General features: G+C 40.5%; 1 protein-coding gene across 1 annotated transcript in view; it reads right to left on the bottom strand.

Annotated features, from left to right (window-relative positions):
• The window catches only part of DNM3 (dynamin 3), a 178,191-nt gene that overhangs the window by 24,157 nt on the left and 126,802 nt on the right, over positions 1-27,232 (bottom strand). Inside the window, 1 exon segment of the mRNA XM_009892901.1 lies at positions 24,149-24,160. Within this exon segment, the coding sequence (XP_009891203.1) occupies positions 24,149-24,160 (12 nt within the window).

Consider the following 27,232-nt stretch of genomic DNA (forward strand, 5'->3'; position numbering starts at 1 on the left):
ATGTGAACCAGAATTCCAACACATTTGGAGTTACTTTTGTCTTATAGCTCTTAACGGGTTGACAACTAATCATGTCAAATCAATCCAACGTCCTTGCAGAGCAGGGATTCAGATCTTATGGGTAAAGTATTAACATTAGATGCCACATATTTAAGACTTAAGTAAAGCTTTTTGACACAATCTCATGTGACATTTTCATTAACGGAAGTGCGCTCTCCCTGCAGTCACTGGTTGGATGCTCATTTCCATAAAAAAGCTGTTGATGGCTCACTGTCAAACTGGAAAACTCTATCAAGGGGACTTTCATATGGGCTATATTTGTAATGTGCTTATTAATGCCTTAATGCTCAGGACTGTGGATTATAGCCTGTGCTTATTACATTTGCAGATGAGAAAAAAATGGAAAAGGATGTGAATACATTAGATGATACAACCAGAGTTCACAATGATCTGGAGGAACATTTTAAAAATCTAGATGAAAATCATTATGAATAGAAAATATCTGATTTGGGCAGGAATAAATCAGTTATAAACATACAGCATGAGAATGGCCACTTAAGGTACAGCTCAGCAGAAAAGGAACTGTGTCTACAGTGCAATATAAACAGAGTATTAGTCAATGATGTCTTGCTACGAAATATTACAAAATCAGTACAAGAACTGTGCATCCAATTCTGGTTATCGCACCGCCAGAAATTTCTGGCACATTTTGAGAGTGTTCCAAGGAAACCATTGAAGATGATGTTCAGGGATCTGTAAAGTATTACTTGAAAGGAAAAGCTAAGATCAGTTGGGAATGTTGAGTTCAAAAGCAACCACCTGTGGAAGGGGAGAGGTAAGTGTCTTTGCAGATAGGAAAATATGGCAAACAAATATTTGAAAAGTGTTATATGGTAAGAACAGTGAAGCACAGAAATAGATGGACTAGGAGACTTGCAGAATCTCCTCCAAAGATTAGACCAACATCCCTCAGAAATGGTCTAAGTACAGAGATCCTGCCTTGAGGCAGGGGAAAGAACTAGACAACCTCTTGCAGCCCTTCCACCCAGTGGGTGATACTGGGTGCAAAGCAGCATGAAATTACGAGCTCACAACATTGCAGCAAGAAAAGGTGTTTCTGAAAATACAAAAAAAAAAAATTATTACAGTATCTTGTACTTTTTATTCTATGCAAAAATCAAGTAAAAAATAAAACATTGCTGTGAATAGCCATCTCCCCTCAAAGAATCTGTACTCCAATTTCACCATTTGCTGCCATGTACATCTCTCACACAAAGGACTTTTACATAACCCTCCCTGCGCTGCAAATTTTGATTCAGGGCCAACAGCTGCTTCATGCCTTTCAGAACAGACTGCTGGAGAAGCAAAAGCAGAAAGAGGCTGGCATAAGGAAAACAGCACCTTTGTTTATAAAACAAATACTACTTTGGAATTTGCAAACTTTTCAGTCAAAGAATTTCCTTGTCATAACAACACATGAAGTGCCCCATATTTATAAGAGTGCATTAGAAAAAAAAAAAAATCTAGGATGTGAGATACTATTGGTGTGGTATTTGCCATTATTTCAGTGTAGAAGACGTCAATGGATATTGGGAAGTCTGAAATAGTGGTGAATTACCCTGGAATTCAAGTCATGATGATGAAGACTCGAAGTGTGATGATTAGCCCAAAAGATGTTCAGACTGAAATTTATTGTGTGTTTGTTACCAAATGCATGGAACACATTCCCAGAGACAACAGCCTGATCCAGCAGTGGACATTAATTGTGAAGGGAACAGGATCACTTGCTGTGAAAGGAGGTAATCAATGGGTGGAGGCATCAACCGGACATCTGAGGATTAACGGATTAAAGCTACTGGCTGTGGTATGCAGTTCCCCTAAGAAGGAAAGCAAATAGAAGTCTTGGAACTTCTACCAAAGACGATGAAAAAAGAAAGCAGGAGACTAAGTCATCCATGATGCTGATCAGAGACGTATTAAGAGTCGTCACAAAGACTGAAATAACACCTTGCTTTTCATCTGTTATTTACCTCCTTAACAAAACCATTTATAGAAGAAATGTTGGCAGAACTGATCACTATTGAGGACTTTTTCTTAGCAGTAACCATGCAAGAGAGGGTCACAAACAAAATTTTCCTTATTCCAGCAAGAGTGCACAAGACTCGGCTGAAGGATTCCTTTAGGGACAACGAATTGTCTTATTTTATGAGAATAAAATGGGGCAAATAAGTGCTCAGTGCATGGACAGTGGCTCGGTGAAGGCAAATCTTGGAAAACACATTGCCCAAGATCGCATGTATAAAGCATAGCTTATGACTTCATGTGTCTATGTGCATAATATAGAAGAGTGGCACGTTTTTCACAAAATGTGATGATTTTAGAGGCAGGCACCCAGAGTAAAGAATAAAAATCACAATTCTGTTTTTCCTAGATTCTGTACTGAACTCCTGTTCAATGGTCCCCCTTCGTTTCTTCCAGCTGAGATGGTAACTTTTCAGTATTTACCAGCCTGGTTTAAAGAAATTTGAATACAGGAGGAGCAGGGCAGTGTGCATATCTGTGTGCATGCTGGGAGGGACGGACTTGCAGGAGGCCTTGTAGTGGGGGAGCTCTGTACAGCGTCCAATGCAGAGGCTCTATAAATTACAGCTTTGTCTTTTATTTTTAGTTGACCTAATGCAATGTGTCACCTATAACTGCACTCTTTTCCATAATTAATGATGTCTAGGAAAATATTCTGGAATTCTCCCCTGATAAGCACCTAGACAAACTTGATGTTTCCTCCCCGAGACGCAAAAGAGGACGTTAAACTGTTTTCACCCCCACATCCCTTGAGCCATGAGAAGTACCAGATCCGTCTCTGCTGGGCCAGACTAAGCCCTGGTTCACCACAAACTCAGTGCAGTACCGACAAATGATCTCCATAGTAAATGATGCAAATAAGAAATGTCAGCATGTTCCAAAATTCCTCACTTAATCTTATTGCCAGTTGTATAGTCTGGATAATCAGTAAATAAATCCCTCTAACTTTGCTCAAATCCTTAGGGGCTGAATACACAGAGAGCACTTTCTAATTCATTCTCATTAACCTTCCCAGCTCTAAACAAAGTAATTTCCTACTTTTCTTAGTGTCTGATTTTTCCACTGGCCTCTGCAACACCTGATTTAGCAGCAGTGATTTCTCACTTGTGATTTCTGTTTCGAACTGGCATTGTTCTTTCTCCTCACACATATGCTTGCTGGAATAGCACGAATCAGCAAGATTTAAAACCTCCCATTCTCAAGTTTGAAGTCCCTAAAGGGAAACTGCAGTTGTGATGCCAAGGAACACAGTCGTACGTTATTTGACTTTTCCTCAGCCAGGCTGACAGCAGAGGGGGAGCAGAGGGAGGAAGGAAAGGGGAAGGGAGAGGAAGATGGCATTTTAATAGCACCCACACGGATTTCACACAGTTGTATCACTGTGCTCTGGACCAGCACCATTTCCTTTCACCTTTGCCTTGCAGTCAATACTGCTAAACTGGGCTCTATGGGAAGGATTCTCAATATTTTTCTCCTAGCATGGACCACATCTTCGTACAGAAATCTGTCTTGTGGCAGCCTCCCCTCATAGGCTAGCTGGCTAGGCCACCCTTTACCTAGATTTTTGACAGACCATTACCAACTCAAGCCTTGCACAGACCACCCCACCCACATCCCAGATGTGGCTATATGGGCCAACATTCCTGCCATGACAAGATGGATTATCCCATCTCTTGCCCCAATTCTCATAGTCTCTGTAGTACCCACAGTAATTGCTTATCTGAAAAAAATTGATAACAGGAATGTATTTAATCTAATTTAGCAAGTGGACATACAAGAACCACCAGCATCTTATGTAGATAAATCTACCTTTCCCAGATGTTAGTCATATGCCAAACATATCTCGGCCACAGTTCTCGTCAAAACATTTCATTTGATAATTCATGTCCTAAGATTCAAAGCTCTCATACACATTAATGGGTTTTCCATAAGCCCTCTGTCAGGCAGAGTGACAGTGGTCTACAAATCCTGGCAGGAATTCTTACCCAGTAGAGCGTCAATGATCACCACCATCCATACACCCCATTTAAGAACTCCTTTAACTTTGCAAGCAAAAATTTGAGCTGCAATGTTCCTGTAGTAGAAAAGCCTCAGAACAGATCAGAAGAAGAATTTGAAAACACCAAGAGCTTTACTGAAGTGTTACAAATATTGCTAAATAAAAGAAAATCCTCCACCCAGGAGCATTTTGGATTCATGCCACAAGAACAGAAATTGAAAATTATTGGGTAAAATTATTTTCAGGGGAAGAAATGAATTGTGAGCAACTATTCTGCACGTAATCAAATGAAATTAGATACTGCTTTATGACGTGGCTTCCATTTTGTATAAATATTCCAAAACCCTCCTAGTATTCTACAAAACCAGGAGAAAATGAGAGATTTTTTTTTTTTTTTCCTCCCTAAAAGAAAAGTAAATTGTATTTAAGAGACAGTGAGATTCTGGTAATTTAATACACATGTCTGTAAGCAACAAACATAAACTCATGTTTATGACTCATGTCATAAACATGACTCATGTTTAAACTCATGTTATAAGACCACATGAGTGTTGGCACAGACCAAAATGAAACTATAAAGTTTAAACCTTAAGTCACACTGACCTCCTCTATATGGGGAAGTAAAAGGACATCAGTGATTAGCACTCTACCCCGAGATCCAAGCAGACACAATATGGAGTTTACCTTTGCAGCTAAGACCACCTAGCTTTATTGTTGCCACAAACAACCCTAACTTTGCATTTTAGTTGGATATTTTTGCAAATTAACTTTTTTAATCACCTATGGCCTGTTCAGTTCAAAGGATTGATTCTCCCCACACACACACACTTCAGTCACCAGTCAGCACCAAAAGGTAAAGTCAAGACTCATTTGACAACTCTCATTTTTCAGCTTTTGCACAGCAACATACAATCAAGGAACCCCGTCCTTGTGGCAACACGATGAAAATGCAAACTTCTTTGACACAGGGAACAGTAGCTCACACACACTCCCAAGGACTAGAACTGGTTTTTTTCAAGAAGAGAAAAAAAACCTGCTACACCGTTAGGGCTAGCCCCTCTCTATTTAGAGGGTTTATGCCTGCTGAGCAAAGCTGGGTAGTAAGAGCAGTGGTTTAACGTATCATCCCAATGACTGTCTCTCAGTGCTCTTACAGATATAAAAGTTTCAGTCTTCTTCCCCTATGGCTCTATTTTAAAATGTTTCTCTAATAAAATTACTGTGAGACAGCTAAATCCAAGGGCGGGCATGGAACTTGAACCCATGGCCTTCTAGCTTAGAGGTGAGACTATTCCTAACTGAGCCAAAGTGACACACACATAATACGCTTTCAAGGTTTTTAGAGAGCTCTGTCATGATTTAAAAACACTAAGTCTTTGCGGTACAAACCACAGCACAGGAAAGAACTGGGGCTCCCTTTTTACTGCTAATTTTAGCTGATGAATTGTTTATAATCTCCTGCAAAAATACATAAAGCCTTATTCTGCCTTAAGCTAAGAGAGAACAGCCTTTCAAAACTGACTCTTAATTACAGTGTTCCCCTGCTAGATGGGATGAAGGCAGGTTCCAAAATTGTGTCAGAGTATATGAAGTGATAAAATGAGGATGGGTGAGCTATTTTTAAACACACTCAAAGACTTTGAGGTCAAAATCCCTGAATTTATAACCTTATGGCCATATTAAAGACTCACAGATTATTAAGACCTGCATGGCGAGATTCAAATACCATTTCATTTGAAACACCCTCTGGCTTCACAGCATGTGTTCCCTACCAGTCTGCCTGCCAAATTGGGGCCCCCCAGGGAGCCACCTTTAAGCACTGAACATATCCCTACTGTAGACAAAAATTCTTCCACCTAAGTGTATTCCCTCCTCCTCTCTTTTCCCTAAACATTTTGCAAGGGAGGAGCTTGCCTTTCTGGATGGGCAGGAAGCGAGTGGGTTAGACAGAGAGTCTGTGGAGTCTTCAGCAAAAGAACGTAATTGCTCCTACCCAGTGTGGAAAGCTAACACAACCTCAGACCCTGGTGATATTCCCTCGCCGCAGTCATGTTTCCCATCTGAAGAGGGCAGCTGGGCACCTGCTGCTGGGACAAGATGGAGAGCTGCTGCCCAGTAACATTCAGCCTGGTTTAAACAAAAAAATGATTCTGCCCTCTCCTACGCCATTTCTTCCCCACCACACAACTCCCGAAACACATCTTCGACTTTTTAGAAAATCCAGATTCGTAACAAAATCGTTGTTCTGCTGGAAATAAATCACATACAGGCATCACCTGGGAAGGAACTGACACTGCCTTTACCCCTACAAGCTTCCCAGCACTGCCAAGTAACACGCCTGATCTCAGTTTTGACTCACGGCAGCCTTTGGCTATGTAAAAGCTGTCACCCTCTATATGCACACTGGTTTCTTTTCAGTAATGATCAACATAGACCATATTTTTGAAAAAGGAAGAAAGCTACCAAAGGAGGAGAAACAAACTGGACAGAATTTCCCTGCCTTACAAGTCGAAATGGAAACAGCTTTCAGACCCTTTTCCCTATCATTCTTGACAGTCTACAAAAGCTTTAGGTATATTTTCCTCTAGAGGCCAAATCAGTGGCAGCAAAGGCTTTAGGGCTCTGAGGACACTACAAAATGATCCGCGCCATTTAAATTGTTTGTTTTGTAACTGAGGTAAGGTTTTATGGGAAGCCATGGCACAGACATGAGCAAGAGAGCTATTATTTTGGAAAAGAGCAGACAGTGGTTAGAAACATCCGAGAAAGACAAAAGACTCTAAAGCCATTTTCAGGTGAGTGGATTAAATTATCCAGTTTCTGCAGTTGCCTTTATCTAAGCATCACCTAAATTTGTCATTTTTCTATTTGAATTTCCATGCAATGGTGTGTCACATAAAATAATAATGAATTGCAGATAGACAAAGTAAAAACCTTAGTCAAAACAAAACTTTAAACTTTTTTCGATTGCTTATGCATTTATAAAGCAATAAAACCATGTAACATGCACAAAACAAAAGCGTTGAAAAAACATTTAGTACAAAAAAAGGCCCAGTGTGCAGTTAAAAAAATAATCCCGTGTTCTTGGTTCTGCTAGTAATTAATGTACACTCATGTTTTGATCAAAAGGAGTTACTGGAATGGGTTCTGTATTATACCTATCAGAAGACTATGATGCACTTACTAGCATTAGAGGGCCTCCCACTTGGAGCAATGCTGAATGGATTCATGTCCCTTACTTAGGAATTTGGCACGTATTTTATATTTTTTACAAATCCGTGGTATTAGACCATCCTATAAGCATTAAAGACTCATTCTTTCACAACTTCCCTCTCTTGGTCTGAAAATCTTTACCATTACAATAGCAATGTGGTGAGTTCAGAGACCCTTTCTCTCCTTGAGTTTAAGAGATGTCATTCCTATATAGCTACAGACACCCATTTCTTACTTGAGAATTTTTCCTTTCAGGAGTTGGGCCTTATCCATTGCCAACTGCAGTCACTAGGAATCATCCTCCCAATATCCATTTACTCAGACTACAACGACCACTTCCTTTAAATTTCAGGAGTGCCAAAACCGGTTTTAAAGATTTTCCTACAGGTGCCCTTCACGAGCTTGATTTTCAGGCACAAAGAATTCCTGAAGTCTGCTCTGCACCACAAATCATCCTTCAGCTACATCCTGTACTCCTGCATCCCACTCTGCTCCCAGCAAAACCCCTGGCAAAATTCCCACTGAGTTTAATAGTCCTGTCCTATTCTCCCCAATCCCTAACCAAGGTTAATTTCTTTTCTCCAAGTATAAACAGAAAGCAGCAGGTATAAAAGTTTTGTCTAATGTGGCACTAAGGCTGTGGAATTTACTCCCATGTGAGAATGGCACAATAAAGTCATTTGTTTAAAAGTAAATTGAAAACATTCCAGTCCTCTCAGGCTTACAACTATTAGCTTTAGTTTCTGCACAGCACTGTAGAATGTCTGGCATCAAAGGCACTTTGTACATTGCACTGAACTTGTGTTGGACACTGTTAGTGGACTATTAATCACAGCGAACAAAGATCCCATGCAAACACAAAAAAAAGGACTGATTTTTTGCATGTTCAGCATGGACTAGAAAAGGTTAACACCACAGTTTTCTGGATACTACACATTTTGAGACATGAAGTGTTGACAAGGCATCTGAGAGGGTACAGATTTTTCAACTAATAATTATATATTCCACATTAAACAATTCTTATTTGTGTCTGTTACTCTCTAGAACTAGACAGAAACATACCTCAGCGTAAACTAGCACAATTTAAATTCAAATGCCTACAAATGCATGTACTTCTTCACACCCACACACAGATACCACACGTGTGTGCAGGGGCAATGGTTATTGGCAAGAAAATCTACAATGATGTGCACCATGGTTCACATGAACCATGAATGACTGTGGCTGGAGAAGGTGAAGGCTTATGCAAAACACACACTAACGGATTAGCTGATCTGAGGGAACGCAACTGTACGTTTGGAAGCATTTGAAGAGGAACGGGAAGTGAACCAGAATGAAAATGAAAAGCCCTGAAAAGGAAAACTAGTCAGTGGCCAGGCAAGCAGCAAAGGAGGTACATAGGAAAGACTCTGGTCTGGAATCTCAGGCTGTATTCCCGGGTGCAATTTACTGATAACATCAAAGGAGAAAATGCTGTGTCGCTGGAGCGTGAATTACTGCTTTCTGCTCCTCGTGGCTGTCATGGGCAGTTTCTTGTCACCCAGACCAGAGCAGGGGAAAGCCTGAGTCATCAGCCCTGAAGCTTGCCATTTGACAAGGCGATTTCCATTGAGTTCCTCAAAGCAAAGTATTTTGGCTGCCAAGGTTTCATAGACAAAATTTCTTGCACTCTTGTACTGTCTCAGGTGAAACAAAAATTATTGTATCGTTATGTTTCTTTCCTAAGCAGTACAGGAGATGTGAAGAGAGGCAGTGAGGGAATAAATTGCTAATCTCAAAAAAGAAAGACACATTGTGCAGAATCTCCTAAAAGTATCACTGATATACACCCATATCCAGTCATCAGCTCCCAGCAGGGCTAACACAACAGCTCCTGCTACTGCCCATGGAGTGGGTGCAGAATCACAGTATGAAGGTATCAGCATGGTACTTGAGTCTACAGAACAGCAAGTGCAGTGCCCACACTCAACAAAATGGGAATACAAGTGATGCAAGACAGACAGACATGACTGTCTGCAAGACTTTTGAACACCTTTTGTAAAGAAAGACTTTAAAAGAAACCCAAACAAAACCACCACCACCACCCCCCAAAAAAAAGCAAACAAAACAAAACAAAACAAAACCACCACGATCAAAACAACTAAAAAGGCAAAAATGCAAGATGGCGGAGCACGTCAGACTCACTTAGTAAGTTAACTGATTTTCTGGCTAGGGGAAACTTGACGCATCTTTGGTTCAGCAAAGTGATACCCTTAGGAGATTGGCAATTAAGTTCATAAAGATGGGTATAAATGAAAGAATGGTACAGTAAGAAACTAAAAGATAACTAAATGATAACATAGGAAGAAGAACTAGCAGCCTTGAAGAACTTCACCATCAAAGTGTCCAACAGATTGGTCTCACTGAAACAAAACAGCATGAACTTGCCAGGTAAATTTGTTCTTGTCCATAACACAAAATTATGAGGTACTGTCAATACAATGGGGTATTGAACAGTGTCCTGGAAAACATGGATAAATTCAAGGACTGGAAAAACAGAAACAGAATAAAATAATAGTTATATGCTGACTGACTAATGACAGCTGCTGTGCTGGACTGTGAGCTCATCAGCTAGCAATAACAAACAAAAAGAAAGTGCAAACACCTCTAACTGAGGATCAGATAATTCTGAGACACCTGACTAATGTGGTCATGAAAAGATCAAATGGATTGGTAGTCTCTGTTATGCGCAATGCAGGTCCAATAGAGGGAACACCGTTTTGTATGGTAGTGGTGCAATCTTGTCTGGATCACTGATGGAGGAGGCTATGTGCCTTCTGATGAAAGATAACGCTTTACATTTCCATTGTTTCCAGGGTTGCTGTGCCATTTCCTTAATGGTCAAATGAAACTTCATGGTCAGAACAAGAGGATTTTAGCATAATCGCAGTGAAATTGCTTTTCAGTCTCCATAGGCTAGAGCACTGCAGTCTTTGAGAGCCCCAGACAGTTAAATTGAAATAGCTCTTCATCTTACATGAACTAGATGGCTCTCTTCCTCCCCCACAAGGTCCTTGTCCATGTTCCAAAGCATACTCCCCTGCCTCAGAGCTGGAAAGGGCTCTGCATCAGCTCTCCCATTAAGCTGGATAGTATATCTGGGAGGAAAGAGCGGTCTCCAAAAACTCACATGCACGCACTGATCGACCCAAAGCTGCTCCTGCTGCTTACTGGGCCTGGGAAAAGAAGAACGCGACCTTTGGAAAAGACTTTTCTTAAGAAGCCACTGGGCATGGAGACTGTAGTCTGACCACTTTTTTCAGTGGGGGCTGGAGAAGTACTGCATGTTTCGCAGGTGATTTAAGGAGCCTGATGAGAGACTAGAGTAGAAAAGCAGTGTAAGAAAACAATTCCTGCCCTTCCAAGCATGATTTTCCCATTCCTGTCTCTGAACCGGAGGATCAGTCCTCTGAATCTTCACCTTCCACGGGCTTGTATGTATGGTGGAGAGGCGCCTGTGGTGGTGCGACACCCAGCCACTGCACCTCCCCCCACCCTTTGCTCACTTGGTACTTGGCGTGATTTCCCTTCCAACCTGGGCCACACAGCAATACAATGGACCAGAACGTAACATAAGGGTCTAACATGAAAGAAAGACAAGGTGCAGAGCAACAGACCAGAACACAATAGTGTGCCTGGTCCCCATGGCTCCTACCATTTGAAGATAATAACTATAATTGGTCACCCCTGACACCATACGGATTATGGCCACAGAGGGGGGGGGATACCAGGTCCCCAAGATCCAGCAAGTTCTGGGCTTGCGTAACTGGTGGAAAGTACTGAAATATTCCATTGTCTGAGCTGGGCCAGAGTGGAAAAGTACCTGATGAAAGTCAATTATCTTGGATCCTGTAAGTAGCGATTCTAGTAAAGACCCTTTGAGCTCTTCTGGATTGCAGCAGGCTGTGGCGAGTACCTCCCCTGAGCTGAGACACTACTCATGCTGACACCCCAAGGCCAGGGCGAGAGAATCCTTCTCGAGCCTCAAAAAAAAAAACGATGCATCATGAGTATTTACCCTAAATTTGAGTAAGGGAGGTTTTGACTATAGGCTAGCCTCTCTTCCATCCAGCTTTTCACCTATATGTTTCTAGCTTTATAGATGTGGATGTTCTTCCATTCATCCTTGCACGTGTAGGACTTTAAAGTGGTACCTGTCAGCTCTAGAGTTGCCCGCTGTAAATTTCTGATTCTAGCAGAGATCTCTGTGTGTGCGTGTGAGCGCGTGCTTATATACTTTGCTTATGTGTATATATATTAATTTGAGAGCTGTGTTTTCACCCATATGTATATGTATTGATTTGGAATACCTCATAGTAAGTTAGTGTGAATCTTGCCATCTTCGAATCTCTAGTTAAGTTGCTGTTCAATTATTTTGTTCACTCACTTCGTAAACCTGTTAGTGATTAAAGTGAGTTAATGATTAAGTGTTGCTAAAATTCAACCTCTTGATCTACCTTAAAACATTAATAAATTTCGAATCACTGCTAAATCATAACCATGTCAAATATTTCCATCCGCGACAGGGCCTGGCCACAAAGAGTGAGTGATCTGAATGGCAGGAGGAGCAAACGGAAACTCTCAGTACAGTGAGCTGGTGCCACGGGTTGACTTGTCACCTTCTGTCATCTTTCCAGAAGACTTTATCCAACTTGGTAAGAGACTGTGACCCTTGTGTGAAAAGAGCAGGCTGCTGAAAAGGCACATAAACAGCTGACTAAAGATCTCGATGCTCCTGTTATCACGTGGGCTGCAGGTTACAGCCACCCTGTAGTGAAGAAGGGGAGGAAAAACTTTATCTGAGACCCTAAAACTAACGTTTAAATTGATAAAAGCAAGTTGGACTGGACCCTCAGTACTAAGTATCACACCTGAGACAATCATCGGGTCAGTGACTAGTCTCATCTAACAGAATGTTGCTTTAGAAATACTGAAGGATCAAATCACACATTTGAGGATCTGCTACTCCAGCTAAATCTTCATACCCGTCCAGTGAAAACTTTTGGGGTGTTTATCAGAAGGGGAATGGTAGAAGGGGGTGAGAGGGAGGTGAACTCTTTAAAATATAACTTAGTTTCTGGCTACCTTCCTTTCATAAGAGGGAAAAAAAAAGAGAGCTCAGCTTAAATTACAGGCATGCAGACAAGCTCTCCCAGCCCCAGAAATTGTTGATTAATAGTCAAACTATTAGAGCTTTAGCATGAAAAATGGGCTAGGCTTCAACTGAAGATTGCCTGTAGCTAATGATGCAGTGGAATGAACATTTTCATTCCAGCTAAACCATTCCTGTTCCTGTAAAAATAAAGAAATCCAATCTTGGTTTATGAAAAAGACTCAAAGAACTGAGCATATTTACTGGCTTAAAATAATGCCATGCATTTTAACAAATCTATATACACAGGATATGTTACCTGTGAAGTCAAACATACATATAATTACATACATGCACACACAGAGTATAAATATCTTAAGTGAGGTCAGGGAGTGGAAGAGAAGTTGATGACCATAACCTAGAATTTCACATGTACGAGCACATTACAGAGTTACTAGATTTTAACATAGCTCCTGTCTCAGACTAAAAAACTTCAAATGTAGTAACAAAAACACCGCAAGGAAGTGCAGTGGGCTGTATAGCATCTGCCTGGCAAGGCTGCCTGACATAGGCAGGACTTGCCTGGAGATCTCCCTGTGGTTCAGCCCCTGGCGCCATCAGTTGGGCTTGAAATCAAAAGCAGTGGAAGGAGGTAATTAAAAGTGACTCTGCACCGCTCTGCTGGCAAAAGATGATTCCGCTGCAGCCACCAAAAGAGGGTGGGAAAGGATTCAGGGGTATGTAAGAGAAGGCATGTGTCTCTCCAGCTTTAGTCATTTCCATTATGGAAACACAGTACTTTATAGCTTTTAACCTTTATGCCGCTGAAGTCAAATATCAACTTTTTGTTTTAATTTCAGCACATAAAATACAAACTCCAGTTTGGCTAATGTCAACAGCACATTTTCCCTAAGCCACAAGTAAGGTGCAGAGTTGAAAAAGCACCACAAGGCAGAAAGCTGAAAAGTGGAATTACACACAAATAGTGATTGCCACCAGCACTTCTGCTGGCTAGACCAGCGATTTTCAAGACTATGGAACTCAGAGAGGGTGTGGGGGAAGGCCATGAGGTTCAAACCATCCTGTTGGCTGCAGGAACAACCATTACAAGAAATTAAGAGAAAAGTCAGACCCCAGAAGGAGCAGAAGACACCGTGTTCCAACTCTAACCAGCTGAAGGAAAGTTTATATAAAAACAATCACTTGGTTAGTGACTCATAAGGAAAGAATCCCTAAGCTTTCTTCAGGGAAACCCCAGTAAATAACATGTCTAAAAACACATGAAGATGGTGTTTGTTCCGTTACGATACTCGGTCCACATGATAAAACCTTTGGCAGCAGAACAACCTACTGAGCACAGTTCTCTTTGGGAAACCCAAAAACCAGTAAGAACTGCCGTGTCTCCTTGCAAAGCCTGCCTCAGATCCTAGCTCTTGTATGACATGTCTAATGCAAACTGGGAAGAAATGTGAAAAGAATGCTTTTTGTTACAGCATTGGGAGAGTGCTTCTCTGTTGACTACATGCAGTCGTACTCTCAAGATATATAAATGCCTGGATTTCAATACATTCTGCATCTTTTATAACTAAATGTTATGGATTCAAATATCCTGCTGTACTACGCCCAAAGAAACTGAATGAAAAGCTCGCTGCGAGCACAGCCTCTCTGGAATATGTTATCAGACACACAGCAGGCTGTGCAAGAAATAGTACTCTATCCAAAGAAAGGATGGATTTAACTTGCAATGTATTACTTCTCTGGCTATGTGTTTGTGTTTTTTTTCCTTTCGTTTTCTTTTTCTTTCTTTTTTTTTTTTTTAAAATTTGCACAACATTTTGGAAGCATGTTGTGTGTTTTTAAGCATATCTTCCAGCAAAGAGATTTTAAACTCAGGAAAGTAAGTTCATAAAAATAAGAGCAATTACAGTGGTTTCCAAACAAATTACCAGATCTGAACACCGTGACGCCTGAACTTGGACTCACTAAAAAACTCTACTGTTGGAGATTCCAGGTAGGAATATTAACAAAAGCATTCTGTGTCAAGCAGAGCTTACGTTCTGTAGCAAAGCCGCTTAGTTTTTGCAGATGTCCAGGAGGACAGAGTGGAAACTTGGTAGCAACTTCTTAGTAATTTTACCTCACTCTCTAACGAGTTTTTAGCTTGTTAAGTGTGAATGTAGACATTTTAATTTGCACTGGAAACCTCCCCTGCCCAAAGTTACTACTTTTCATACCAAATGTAAAGTGTTTTAGTTTATGCTGCTCCCCATATTTTCAACTGCTGTAAATCCATAGCAGAGTCCAGAAATTTTCCAGGATATAGCCAGAAACTTGTCAAGAAAAAAACTGAAGGTTGGAAGCATTGAAAAGTAATTCCCAAGGGACTGTGGAGTTACCATAGTAAAGCAGTGTTTTTAGCAAAAAGCTCAGCAACAAAAGAGGTAGCATCACGGATATTTGAACTGTAATTTTCCATTGTCAGTTAGGGGTTGAATTTGGAAGGAACAGGGTATTTCTGACAATCTTTCAGGTATTTGTGACTATCTGCAAACTCTGGTAGTTTAAAGCTCTTCTATGTATGATGAAATATATTTTTAAAAAAACCTATGAAAGAGCACCCTAAAGGCCACCAATACTGAAGAAGCAAGAGCTCCGTACAGAAAAAATGCAGCTGCAAGTAACATATAAGTAACTGCTTTAAAACAGGAGCATCTTTTAGGTCAAGTTAACCATTCCAATATCCAAAATGGAAGATTCAACTAGAAAGAGCACAGGCAGAAATTACTTTGCCTGAAGACCCAGCAACGCACAAAGGAGGAACAGGTCATGCTGAGAAGCGATGCGTCCTTTTATCTTTCATTGAATGGAAACATTCCTGATCCTTACCAGAGAAAAGATGTGTATTTAAGTACTCCATTGTAAATCTGAGTTCCCTTGCTTCACTGTCATGTGGCCCATAGACAATTACCTAGGAACCTGGCACTCAGGACAGCGGAGCTTCTGCTTCCAAGGACCCACTGTCTACGAAGGGAGAGTGAAGTAGTCTACAGTAAAAAGGATCCAGACTCAGAAGGGACAATCGCATATTATTCTAGATACATACCCCTAGAAATAAATGCAATTCCCTAGTGGGATCCCATGAGAACAGATCTGAATTTTCATGGGAAAATGTTGATACTTGTATACACTAAAGGAAATGCATTCAGCATACCTGAGCAAAGACACCAGGGTTCTTTGAAACACACAAACATACACACACTCGCTGTGTCTTGGGTAAAATCATTTGAAACAAAAAGATGGAGAACTTCATATGCATGCTTACATTTAAGCTAGTTCACAACGATTACTGATTTGAAATCACTCTAACAACTGACCCACTTGAGCAAATTTCCAATCATACGTTAATCTGAGATGTTTCCACCAGGCAAGGACAGACACTCAAATGCATTAGTGTCAAATTTTAGAGATGAATTAAAGAGAATCTGGTACACAGCAGAACAAGCGGATTAATCACCACTTGTTCTTAAAAGACAGGCAGAAGGAAATCACTGCATACTCAAAAGATATTGGGAGTGAGGTATTTTTAAAGAACAAAAGATGAAGACATCTTGCCAAACCTGCTCCAAAGCACTCATAATACTGCCTTCTCAGGCTTGAAGAGAAAAATCCTTTGAAAGAAATCATGCTCCCTCTTTACAGAATTCATTAGTAACAAAAGAACCCTAAATGCCATGTCCTCTGCTAGTCAGACCAGTGACAAGCAGGTAGTTTGCCTCAAGACCCTTTGTTTCCAGAGGCACTCAATGGTTAGTGACAAACCTTTAACCAAAACCACAGACAGGACACTGTTTCATAACTATCCATCGATTCTCTGATGTCATTCTTTGACTGCAAGGAACCATGTTTTTACTCTAAGTTTGTAAAATGGGATCCTGGTCCACAACTGCAGCTTCTAGACAAATAGTATCTATTCACAATATTAAAAACAGCTGCTGGAAAGGCATCATGCTGTGGCTTACAAAAGAAACTGTACAAATAAGATGGACCTAAATAAAAGAAATACGACATGGGGCAGGAATCACAGCCCCAATCAGACAATGCCGGGACTGGTTCTAGGAAAGGAGAACTTTATTTTAGCAGAACACTGATCAGACTACAGAAAGCACGGAAAAAAAACCAACAGTCGCCTAAAAACATACAACACTAAGGACGACACACCCACTCACAATGGGTGAAATTCTAACTCTGGAAATTGATGCCATTGACTTCACCATGCCCATCTCCCAGCCTTTCCATGACCTAGATCGGTTGTGATTAAACCATTTCTGAGCATGTGCATCCACTCAACAGGTTAAGAGGTATTCCCTGCAGAGCAGTACGTAACAAAGAACACAGACAGAGAGTTGATGTTTTCAAACTATTGAAGACAAGTGAAGGACGAACTTCCCAAAGCAAGAGCCTTGATTTTCACCACAGCAAGGGCAACACAGATGGTGTTAAGGAGTGCAGACAATGCTGTATTTTGTTCTCGCGGTTAGCCTTAGCTTTAACATTTTAATCAGCAGTGAGCCCTTAACTGGAAGCCATTGCTCTAGAAGTAAAGAAGTCCTACAAATGAGGGTAAGAATTTAGCTTTGCATAGGAAAATGGTTACTTGTACATACATACAGAGACATACATTGGCCCACATTCAAATATACCAACTCTGGTTCGTGTATAGTCCCACAGCCCCAGACACTAACGCATTTGAGGCTGCCTGCCAGTGTCATTGTTCACAGAGTCAGACCATTACCTACACTGAAGCCCTCCGCTGAGGAACAGCAAGGAACTATGCCCATAGAGCTCCTTGGTGCACAGAACTGGTATGAAAACTTCACATCTCTTGAGTGTTTGCAGCCACATCTTTTGGGTCACAGGTGGTGTGAAAGAGGTTTTGCTCCTTGAGGACGCCTTACTGTATGCAGTTGCAGAAGTGGATAAAAGGGCAGCCTCTGCTATTTTGTTCACTGCCCTCACAGCAGAAATAAGGACAATCTAGCACACACGGGGCTTCTGAGAATTTCCTATCTGAATCAGCCAGATAACCTTTAATACCTATAATTTAGAGTTATGGTACAGCAGTTGTTGTCAGCCTGTGGTCCTAAGCAACTACGGGCTACTTCTATACAGTGTGTACAGAATGCAGCTAGGGACTACTGACCTGCGACTGGAAAGACTTCTAGTCACTACATGGGGGTTTCCTGCTTCCACTGGAAAATATCTAGGTCTGCAAATCAAGCAGAGTTTTAAACCACCCAACTACAACTGAACACCAAATTACATTGCATAAGACTGTTTTTTCTCATGGACTTTACCTTCCTTGCCCTGGCGTCATTCCTTTAGTCGATTTCTCTAAATGCGCTTAGGTATGCCGCCCGGTATAGAAACACCAACTGTTGAACAGGTCAAGAGAATACTGTGCAACAAACATGACGGAACAGTTTGACTATCTGCTATTTAAAAGGTCCAATAGGGGCCTGGCACAAGCTGTCACACCCATATTTGACCATTTAAACAGCAGATAGTCAAACAGCTCATGGTAACTTTGTATTCACCCACCATGGGGCTTATACCTACCCAAATAATTTCATATATGTTATTTGAACTTAGTGGCATATTCAATAAGATATTATAAATTATAATTGAATTATAAATAATTTGATTATAAAAGGGGAAAAGCACAGGCTGCGTTTAAAAATGTGAAGGAAAGCGTAAGACCACTCATTTCTCAACTGCAGGAATAAGGGGTTTAGGAACAAGAGCATGAAAGTCACCAAAGAATTGCACAGATCAAACACCACAAAATGTCCATAGCCAGCTTTTTTTGGTGGGAAATCCCAATTCTCCAAAATCAACACAGTCAATATATCAAGCATCACAGAATACAACAGAGGACAGAGAAGACATCAGTCAATCAAAGGCCACAATGGAGCTGGGAAACAGGTGGGACAGGAGCTAGGGAGCGACCACAGAACAGAACACATGACATCATGAAAGGAAAGTTACATGAGTGGAGAATGCAGTTCCAGAATGGAGGATTTTACAGACAGAACATATGTCTTGAGTCTGACTTACAATATGGAGAGTAAGTATAAACCTATCTCCACAAAAAAGATAGGTAGCAAAGGTGAAAGAAATCCAGGATGAACAATGCATCAAACTAGACATTGCATGTCTTAGTTTTTGTCCAAAACGGAATCAGGGAAAACAGCATTCAGTTTCTCCTGATCATCTTGTTTTGCCTTGTAAATGAGAAAAAAAGAAGTATCTGGCTGTTCACCAGCTGCCCTCCACCCTCATGTCCAATGACTACATTTCCTGTTACACTGTAAATGCTATGGAAGGGTGAGCTGGTGATATTTTTGGCAGATTTGCCAATTATTACTCAGGAGTAGGTTTTTGTGCAATTACTGACTTGGAGGAGAAGGAAGATATTTTAGGACTGTCCCAAAATCTTGTGATATCTGTGGTCCCCCTCACGGGTGACCCCATACTGTTGCACTAAAGGGACAATCAGACCTTCCTGACTGCAGCTATTCTGAGACCTGGAGACACAGGGACTCTAGCTGCAGGTATCAGCTTGGAGTCCAAAGGACCTTTGTGGCAGAAGTTGGTGCAGCACAGTCCAGAAGCACCTTCCTCTCCACCAGCCAACTCTCAGTGCTCACTGACCAGGGCTGGGAAAGCATCCTTAGAGGCTGGCCACCTTCACTGCTTTCTCCAGGGCTGGGAAAGCATCCTAAGAGGTTGCCACCTTTATTGCTTTCCCCAGGGCAAATCTCCCTATGTGTCTAGAACGGGGGTGACAATCATGCTCCATTATCTCAAACTTCACAACCAGAGAGTTTTCACCTTTCTGTAAGCCTTCAACGAAATCCTTCATCAGAGTGGAAGTGGTGCAAAAATAAGCTGCACCATAAAGAACGAAGAATTTAAAAATATTTTCAACATGCAGATGCTTTGCCAAAAGCACAGTAAAGAGCCCACCATGAATACATTACAGAAATGTTTGCTCATTTCTAAATTTCCTGGAGTTTGCTTAATGTCAGCAGTCCCATTTAACAGCAGAAATGTAAAACCCTGTGACAGCTATTGAACCCCCGACCCCTGATAGGCAGTTACCAGCTTTGCAGGGACTGGTTTTAAAATCATTCAGTCCGTTAGCCTGCATCTTGTTACAGTGAGTGCAACTGATGCAATACTATGAATCTCTTTTTCCCTGTACATTTTTAACTCTCTCGTGCCAGCAATTATTTTATTCTTACAAGAATATAAAGCAGAGTTGCTATGTTTCTCAGGGAACAAGGTTGCATCTAGTTTTTCTTTGAACTAGTAAATATTTAGTAGAACAAGAAGATAGTTTTTATCTGAAACACGTTTTCACATCCTTGAAACAGTGAGGCAGCAAGAGACTGAAAAACAGCCTGCCATTTCCTTTCCTCCCTGTATTTTGGACTGCTTTTGACCCAGCATGCGTGCGCATGCACACTCACTCGGTCTGCTCCTTTACACCGTGACTTCATTGTAAAATTCAATTCATCTGTTCAAAGCAAAGACTGAAACACTGTCTATAAAATTATGGCATTTTTCCACTTAAAAAAAAATAAATTAGCACTTCTTTTAAAAGTTATTTTTAAACCTAGTTGGCCTGCAGCCAATTTTAGTCATAACTGAAGTGGATTCTTCTTTTCCTAGAATTCAATGCCTTCCTTTTCTAAAATATATTAGTTGTTTTTTTTTTAAAAAAAAAAGGAAGTAAACTCAGTAAAATGCACAGTTTACACTTCTGTCTGCAGCATATTACCCTCTGACATAACAGTACAGTTTGCTTTTCAACATACTGCTATGCAACAAACCCAAATGAGTCTTTACTTTTTCTAGTTTACGAACTTAACTCGAACACAGACTTCAGCAATCACTGAGCAGAACCACTTACTTTCAGTTTGAGTCTGACTGAGGCACTCGTAGAGCATCACCACAGCCAGTAACTGCCTGAGTCAAAGTTTATGTCTGGGAGGTAACTGAAGACCCTTCAGAAATATGGCAGAATTTGAAAAAGAGCATCAGAGCCTTATTACAATACATACAGCTTCTGGCACTATATTTGCATTTACATGTCAATAGCCAAGCATGAAATAGCTGAACTGAGAGAGCTGTCATATACATAGGCAGAGCGAGTATCCTGACTTCACTAAGTTCCCATCTTCCAGGACTGTCTCAAGAGACAGCAGGACATCTGCTCTTCTTAATCGAGGAGCTGATCTGGAATCTGGGTTTAGTAAGACTACCCCAAGAAAAAGAAAAAAAAAGAAAAGACAGACTTGAATCTAGGCAATTAATATGTCACCAAGACGTATTTTAAGGAATAACATGCAAACTGACCTGGCAGGGAGAGTACTTTCCTTCTCCTTTCAAAGGGAGTTCTGTTTTTCTTGAGAAAAAATTCAAACTAAATTACACTAACTGACTTTATATTCCGTAAATGTTCACATGCGCAGTATTATCCACACTGTGACAACTCCATTAACTGAGATGCAAATATATTATTTATATACTTAGTTATACATGATTTGTAAAGGGTATCAGCAAGCACAGTAATGCAAAATAATTAGAAGATAAGAACTTTGTAGGCCCTTTATCCACAAAAAGAAATTTAATCAGATTTGTTATTTCCAAATTGAATTTTCTCAAGTCTGATGTCAGCATTAAAGCGTTTGATTTTTCAAATTAAGCAGAAATGATTGACTAACTCAGGGCTGAAGGATGAAAAAGGAAAGGTGAATTCTTTTTAATAAGAAGTGTCACTTTGGGTTTGGGGGTTTTTTTGTTGTTGTTGTTTTACACCTCAAGTGCCTAGGGATTTGGAATCAAAATTTCATAAGGCCACAGCATCTATCTAATCTTTTAACTTAACAATGTTAGAAGCATAACGAAAACAGACTTCCTGAGAATATCATAGGTTTTGCTGTTGTTGTTTTCAAACAGCAAGCTCTGGAGTGCTGTTTTGGGGGGATTTTTTTTTTTTTTTTTTTTTTTTTAAATGAGGCTGATGAAGATGCACAGCTCCTCGTGTGTCTTCAGCACCTGGACTGAAGCTACAAGGCTCTGGACAACTCTGTGCAATGCTCAGCTCTTCCTGCCTCTGCGCATGGCTGCCGAGTGGAGTTCAGTTTTAATATTAGTAAGATGGAGCTTGCCAACATGTGCTTGTTGAATGAGGTAGGTCTCCATTACCTCACTCTACACGACCCTTTTACAGACTTTATCCAACAAAGCTTTTGAAGATATATTTATCTTAAACCATGTGAGAAATCTCACTTACGTTAATGATTGTGCAACAATAAAAAGTAAAAATAAAAATGATTAGTCGTCTGCTGACGACTATAAACCCTCTCCACTTCCCTTCCCCCATTTTTTCTTAGGAACTCATTACTCCAATGTTTATTTTTACTTTTGTAAATCTAAGAGTGCAAAGCTAAAGGCAGAGGTATAAAAGCAGCCACAATCTGAATGGGTAGGTGGGTACAGGATCTTTACTATGTACATACAACATGATCCACAGTATGAATGCCACACCAGGCAGCACTCGTAGGAGTGTTACAGCTCTGCTAGCTACCCAGTAAATCTGTACCAGGACAGTAAGGAAGGATTATGCAGTTTAGCAGTATAAAGCTGCATAAGAAGCTTCGAGAAACCATCATAATTTTCAAACTGCCGTTCCTCTCTTCCCCTAACCCCTTCTCAAAAACTCTCATGTCACCTCTCAGGTTTACCCATTTCATTTTCCATGCCACTAGGTGCAGAAATCTCAAGATGTTTGTGGAGTTTGAGTCCCTGCAGGCAGCTGCAGGTTAATTCTATCTGTCTGATTGGGACAATGTAATCTCCAGAATCCAGCATGAATGACCTGTGTGAATGTGAAAGGGGACACACAGATGAGGATACAAGAATCGTTACAAAGAACTGGGTCCAAGAGAAAGATCTGGTTTTCTGGAGATTTCTTTTGGAATTACCTTCTGGCTGACAGCCCAGGCCAGGAGATCATTTCTGAACTTACAGCAAGAATTGCTGTTTGCTCAAAGTGAAAGGAGAGCTAACTGCTCCACCAATCCTCACATCTCACAGGTTTCTCCTATACTTGCATATGGGTATCCTGCCTTATGCTAGCAACTAAATTCATGTTGAATGCTACTGGTCCTGACCTTCCTGGGGTGCCCCATAGCTCATGTCTCTGGAGAAGAGAGCTGGTCCATGCAGCTCCTGGCCTCCAGACTCTCTTTCTGCCAGCCCCAAGAACTCTTTGGTGCCCCACCTATCCCCATTTCCCATGACAGAGCATCTACAGTCTAACCTCCCTCCTCTGGATATCAGATCAGCATCCACTGCAGCAGCAAAGCCTTAAGTCAGCATATCGTAAAGAAACATTATAAACATCACCTTGATATTTTAGTGTACACAGTTAACATTTACATTTCACACCATCTCTTATGTAAAGTCTCTCTCTCCATGCCATCAATATACCACTTCTCTTAACCCCTCCCCACCCAACACTAAGAGCCCCTCTTCTCAGGCAGGACAACAAAAAAGAAAATTTTTGGTGTTTCTGAGTCCAGCGACCATGGAGACAGAAGTGACCAGAAACTAATTAAAAATAGAAAAAATCAAAAGCAGACAAAATTCCCCAACCTTCAGAACATTTAAAACTGACCCGGGTCTTTCCCAAATACCCTAGAAATGCTTCAAGCTCACAGTAAAATGCTGCAGGCAATATTTCAGGGGCTAGTTTCAACACTTGCTAGGAAGCATCTTTTGATGCTCCAGATACATCTTCCTAACAGTTAATGTACCAAAACAGGAAAGGGGGGAAAAAAAAAAAACCCAGCACAAAAGCTATGTAACTTCTTTTCATGGTATGACAAACGTTCTCTGCATCATATTCCAAAGTGTGAGATGTGCAATTTCCATTCTTAAGCTCAGTAAAAATGACATTATAAAGTACTAACCCTGGGAAGTGCTTATTAGTTTATCAGATCAACATCAGCAAAACCGTCTTTTTATGTGCTGCTTACTTTCAAAAAAAACCTACCACGCATATTTCAGTTCTCCCTCTCCACACCCCACACCCTTCTGCTGCTGTCCAGCTGGAACACATCAAGGGTCTAGAAGCCAAGTCAAATGTTGACCCCACCCTCCTCCATCCATTTTAAGGCACCTTCAAAGCCAGTACACTGATCTAGTTCAGCTTAGCCAACAACGCCAGCAAATCTGTTATTTAAGACTTTAGTGCTTGGTTTTTATAACTGCCCGTTAATACAAGCTTTGATGTATGGTCAAAAAATCCAGCTGTAATGAGTTTCATCAGACTGTAGTAACCTTTCCTCAGAAGGTCTTTATTACTATACCTTCATAATCTTTGGTCCCAATACTGTTTTATAGTATCATTCTTACTGAACCGCCTTAAAAAACAACACTCAGCAACACTTAACACACCTCCTTCCCCAAAATTAAAACAAAGAGCTGTTAATAGTTTTCTAGAAGACACTTTTGCACCCACATTTGTAATAGGAATTTGCTGTTAAGAGTTTGCAGGCAATAGTCGTGTGAACCAAAAGAGAAACCAATTTTCCTGACGAAACCCTTGAGAAAGGATACGAAAGGATTTTGTAAAAGGACAAAGAACTTACTTTGTTGTTCCCCTTTGCAGGATGCAGCAAGGAAGAAAGAGGGGAAAAAAAAATTAGATACGTTTATTTTACATGCATTCAGTCTAACTTATACAGTTCTGGAAAGAGCTCAAACCAAATGAGGAAATGACTTAAAACACATTCACCAAATCCTTTAGTTAGACAGTTTCCAGGGGAGCATAGGACATTTGCAAAGCATTTAAAATGTTCAGTGAAGTTGTAAATTCACGCCGTTTTTTCAAAATTTCCTCTCAAACATTTTGATTCCACTTTTGCTTCCTCCAGTGTAAATCAGGAGCAGCTCCAGGGAAGTTGGTGGACACTAACACAAGGGAGAAGAAAATGAAGCTTGAAATCATCCAGGGATGGGACGGAAGCCAGAGGGATTTTCGTGAGTTGGTAATACTGAACTTCCAGTACGCAAAGCAACCCACTAAAAATGTCTGCTTACCCTTGCGTGACAACCACTCCCTACAACGTGCCAATGAACGGCAAGTTTCACGATCCAATGCTTTTTAAAGAGCAAATATTGAATTTTTAGATTAGTAATAAAAATAAGGAGGAGATGGCATTAGGGGAGAGGGGAAGAGGAATGGATGGTGCTAGCAAGGTAAAGTGTGCAGAGCAAGTTACAACAAACATCTGTGCTATTATTTTTCTTAATTGTGAGTTTTGCCATAAGCTGGCATGAACAGTGTCTATTATACAGTGGGAAGTCAGCCAAAATAAACAGCAGCCTACAGTTGAGAAATACAGTCTGGAAAGGTTCGTCACAAAGTTGTAGTCATTTTTTAAAAAAGGAGAGTTTTGGATGCATCAGTTCAGAAACACAGCAGTAAAGTCAGCTGGTAAATGGATATCCCGTTTCAAAGTGAATTGGCCACAGTGTGATTTATATCAAGCAAGCTGACTTGCATATGGGTTGGAAAAATAAAAACACTGATTCATAGCTATCCGGGTGGCTGTCAAAGCCCATGTCCTGACAAAAGCAAATCTCCTGGGGGAAGGAGGTGACTTGGCAAACTGCAAAAGAATTTGGGGGCTTACAGAGCAACATTGATTGGTGATTAAAGATAGTTAACAAGAGAGTGAATATATGAACATGAGTGTGTATCCCCATATGCAGGAGGCCAGGGAAGGTGGCAAAAATGAACCAAAATGGAGGAATGGGGTGATATCTGGCCTTTAATTTTTAATATATTAATGAGATTTGTTTAGGCAAAAAGGAAAATTAAAAATCAACAAACTCGGACTTAGCTTACAGGATTAAATTAGTAATAGAGACTTCATATTAGTGGTAATAAGTACTGAACCCCATTGCCACTGTAATCACACAATTTTAAGTAGCACTACTAAAAAAACAACAGAAAAATTAATATTCTTAGTTGAGAGATTTGCCCCTGGTGAGAATTCAGAACAAATCTCTTTAATTCAGTGACAAATTCCTACTTTTCCTGCCACTCCAGAAGCAACCCAGCTAGGGGCAACTGCAATGAGTTTTACATCAGCGTCCGTGTACACGAGCAGCAGAACTGTTAATGAAAGCACACAGCTTAGCTTTCAAATTCCAGGCTGCGCACGCTGCTCTGGCAGTTACAGAAAGCAGGCCAGCTTCACCACTGCAATCCTCCAGGTTTACAGCACTATTAATCTATTTTTCATTTCTAAGCAGCAATTTTTCTAGTTCTAGTGCCAAAGCCTTGGATACTCAAAGTTACCAGCTGTGCCTTGCACATGAACAAGAGTGAGAAGGTCAGTCCAGGAAGGGGCTAAGGTACCTCTTTGCCTTTTTAACACCAGGATAGCAAAGCTGTGGGGAAGCACTGAAGTAAACGCAAGTTGCTGCCATTTCCTGGCAGTCTCTCTTACATAAAAACACAGTCTCTAAAATCTTTGAAGGAGAATAAAAGACTGGGGTGGGTGTCTCTAAAACTATTTTATATTGTCAGAGGAGGGTGTGAAACTGAGGAGTATGCACAGGATTTTAATGAAACACTGCTAATTTTTTATTTAAGCTCCACTGGAACTTCTAAGGTACTCTGGGCTTTGAAGCTTTTGCTTTGCAAAATTCCAAACTTTAACAGCAGACTTGCAGTCCACATTTGGACCTCTAGTCCTGTAGGAACAAAGTGCTTTGCAAGACCAGAGTAGCATCAAGCATCTTTTCTGAACAGCTTAATAGACTACTGGGTAAATTTCAAACTATAGGGGTTTGGAACAATACTATTCACTCTTTTTGTAATATAAAGGTAATTCCAGCTCAAAGAAGAACTGAATTTTGACTCCCTTCTACTTCTGTCTTTCAAGGAAGTCTCTCATATCTTGTATCTAAGACTTCTTTGACAGATCAACTTTAAACAAAACCAAGAATTCTTTATAAACATATTTTGTATACAAAATCTTTTTAGGGGGAAGGGAGAGACTGGAAGAGAGAAGTTTAGAAAACCAACTAGTCTGTCTCATTTAAAGTAACAGATATATGAATATGATAAACATGTCACAGAATACCAGATTAAACCAGAGGCAGCAACAGGCTTTGACATCATTATTAAAACCTGAGCAAGAAAAAAAAAAAAAAGCCAACCCAATACAATATTTTGTTCCTAGTAATTAATTAGGTAACCTCTCATAACTAATCCTCATAAAATGACTTCTGATGATCTTAAGTAGGAACTGATTGACTGGGACAGACAACATACTGAAGAGTCACCAAATTTATTTATTTTTTTTAAAAGGGAAAGTCTCAGATACCTGGTAGGTCTCCTGCTAAATTTGTATTTTAACTATTCCTAAAAGATCATCATCATCACCGTTTATTCCTGTAATAATTGGAGAACTATTCTCTGATTTATCTTTTGATGGTAGCCTTGAAACCTGGTATGAAGAGAGGAAGTTGAGGGTTGTTTGTATAAATAGCAGCCAGAGAAGATGCAGACAGAATTATACTGGAAGCCATGGAGGTATCACAAGTATAAGGGAAATATGAGGGAGAGAAAGATGAAGTAATGGAAGACAGCACAAGATCCTGGACTCAAGGGACCTGACCTTCCCATGGAAAACAAGCAGGAAGAAAAACAAATTCCA

This window comes from Charadrius vociferus, unplaced genomic scaffold, assembly GCF_000708025.1.
Source record: "Charadrius vociferus isolate BGI_N301 unplaced genomic scaffold, ASM70802v2 scaffold39, whole genome shotgun sequence".
Classification (NCBI taxonomy): Eukaryota; Metazoa; Chordata; class Aves; order Charadriiformes; family Charadriidae; genus Charadrius; species Charadrius vociferus.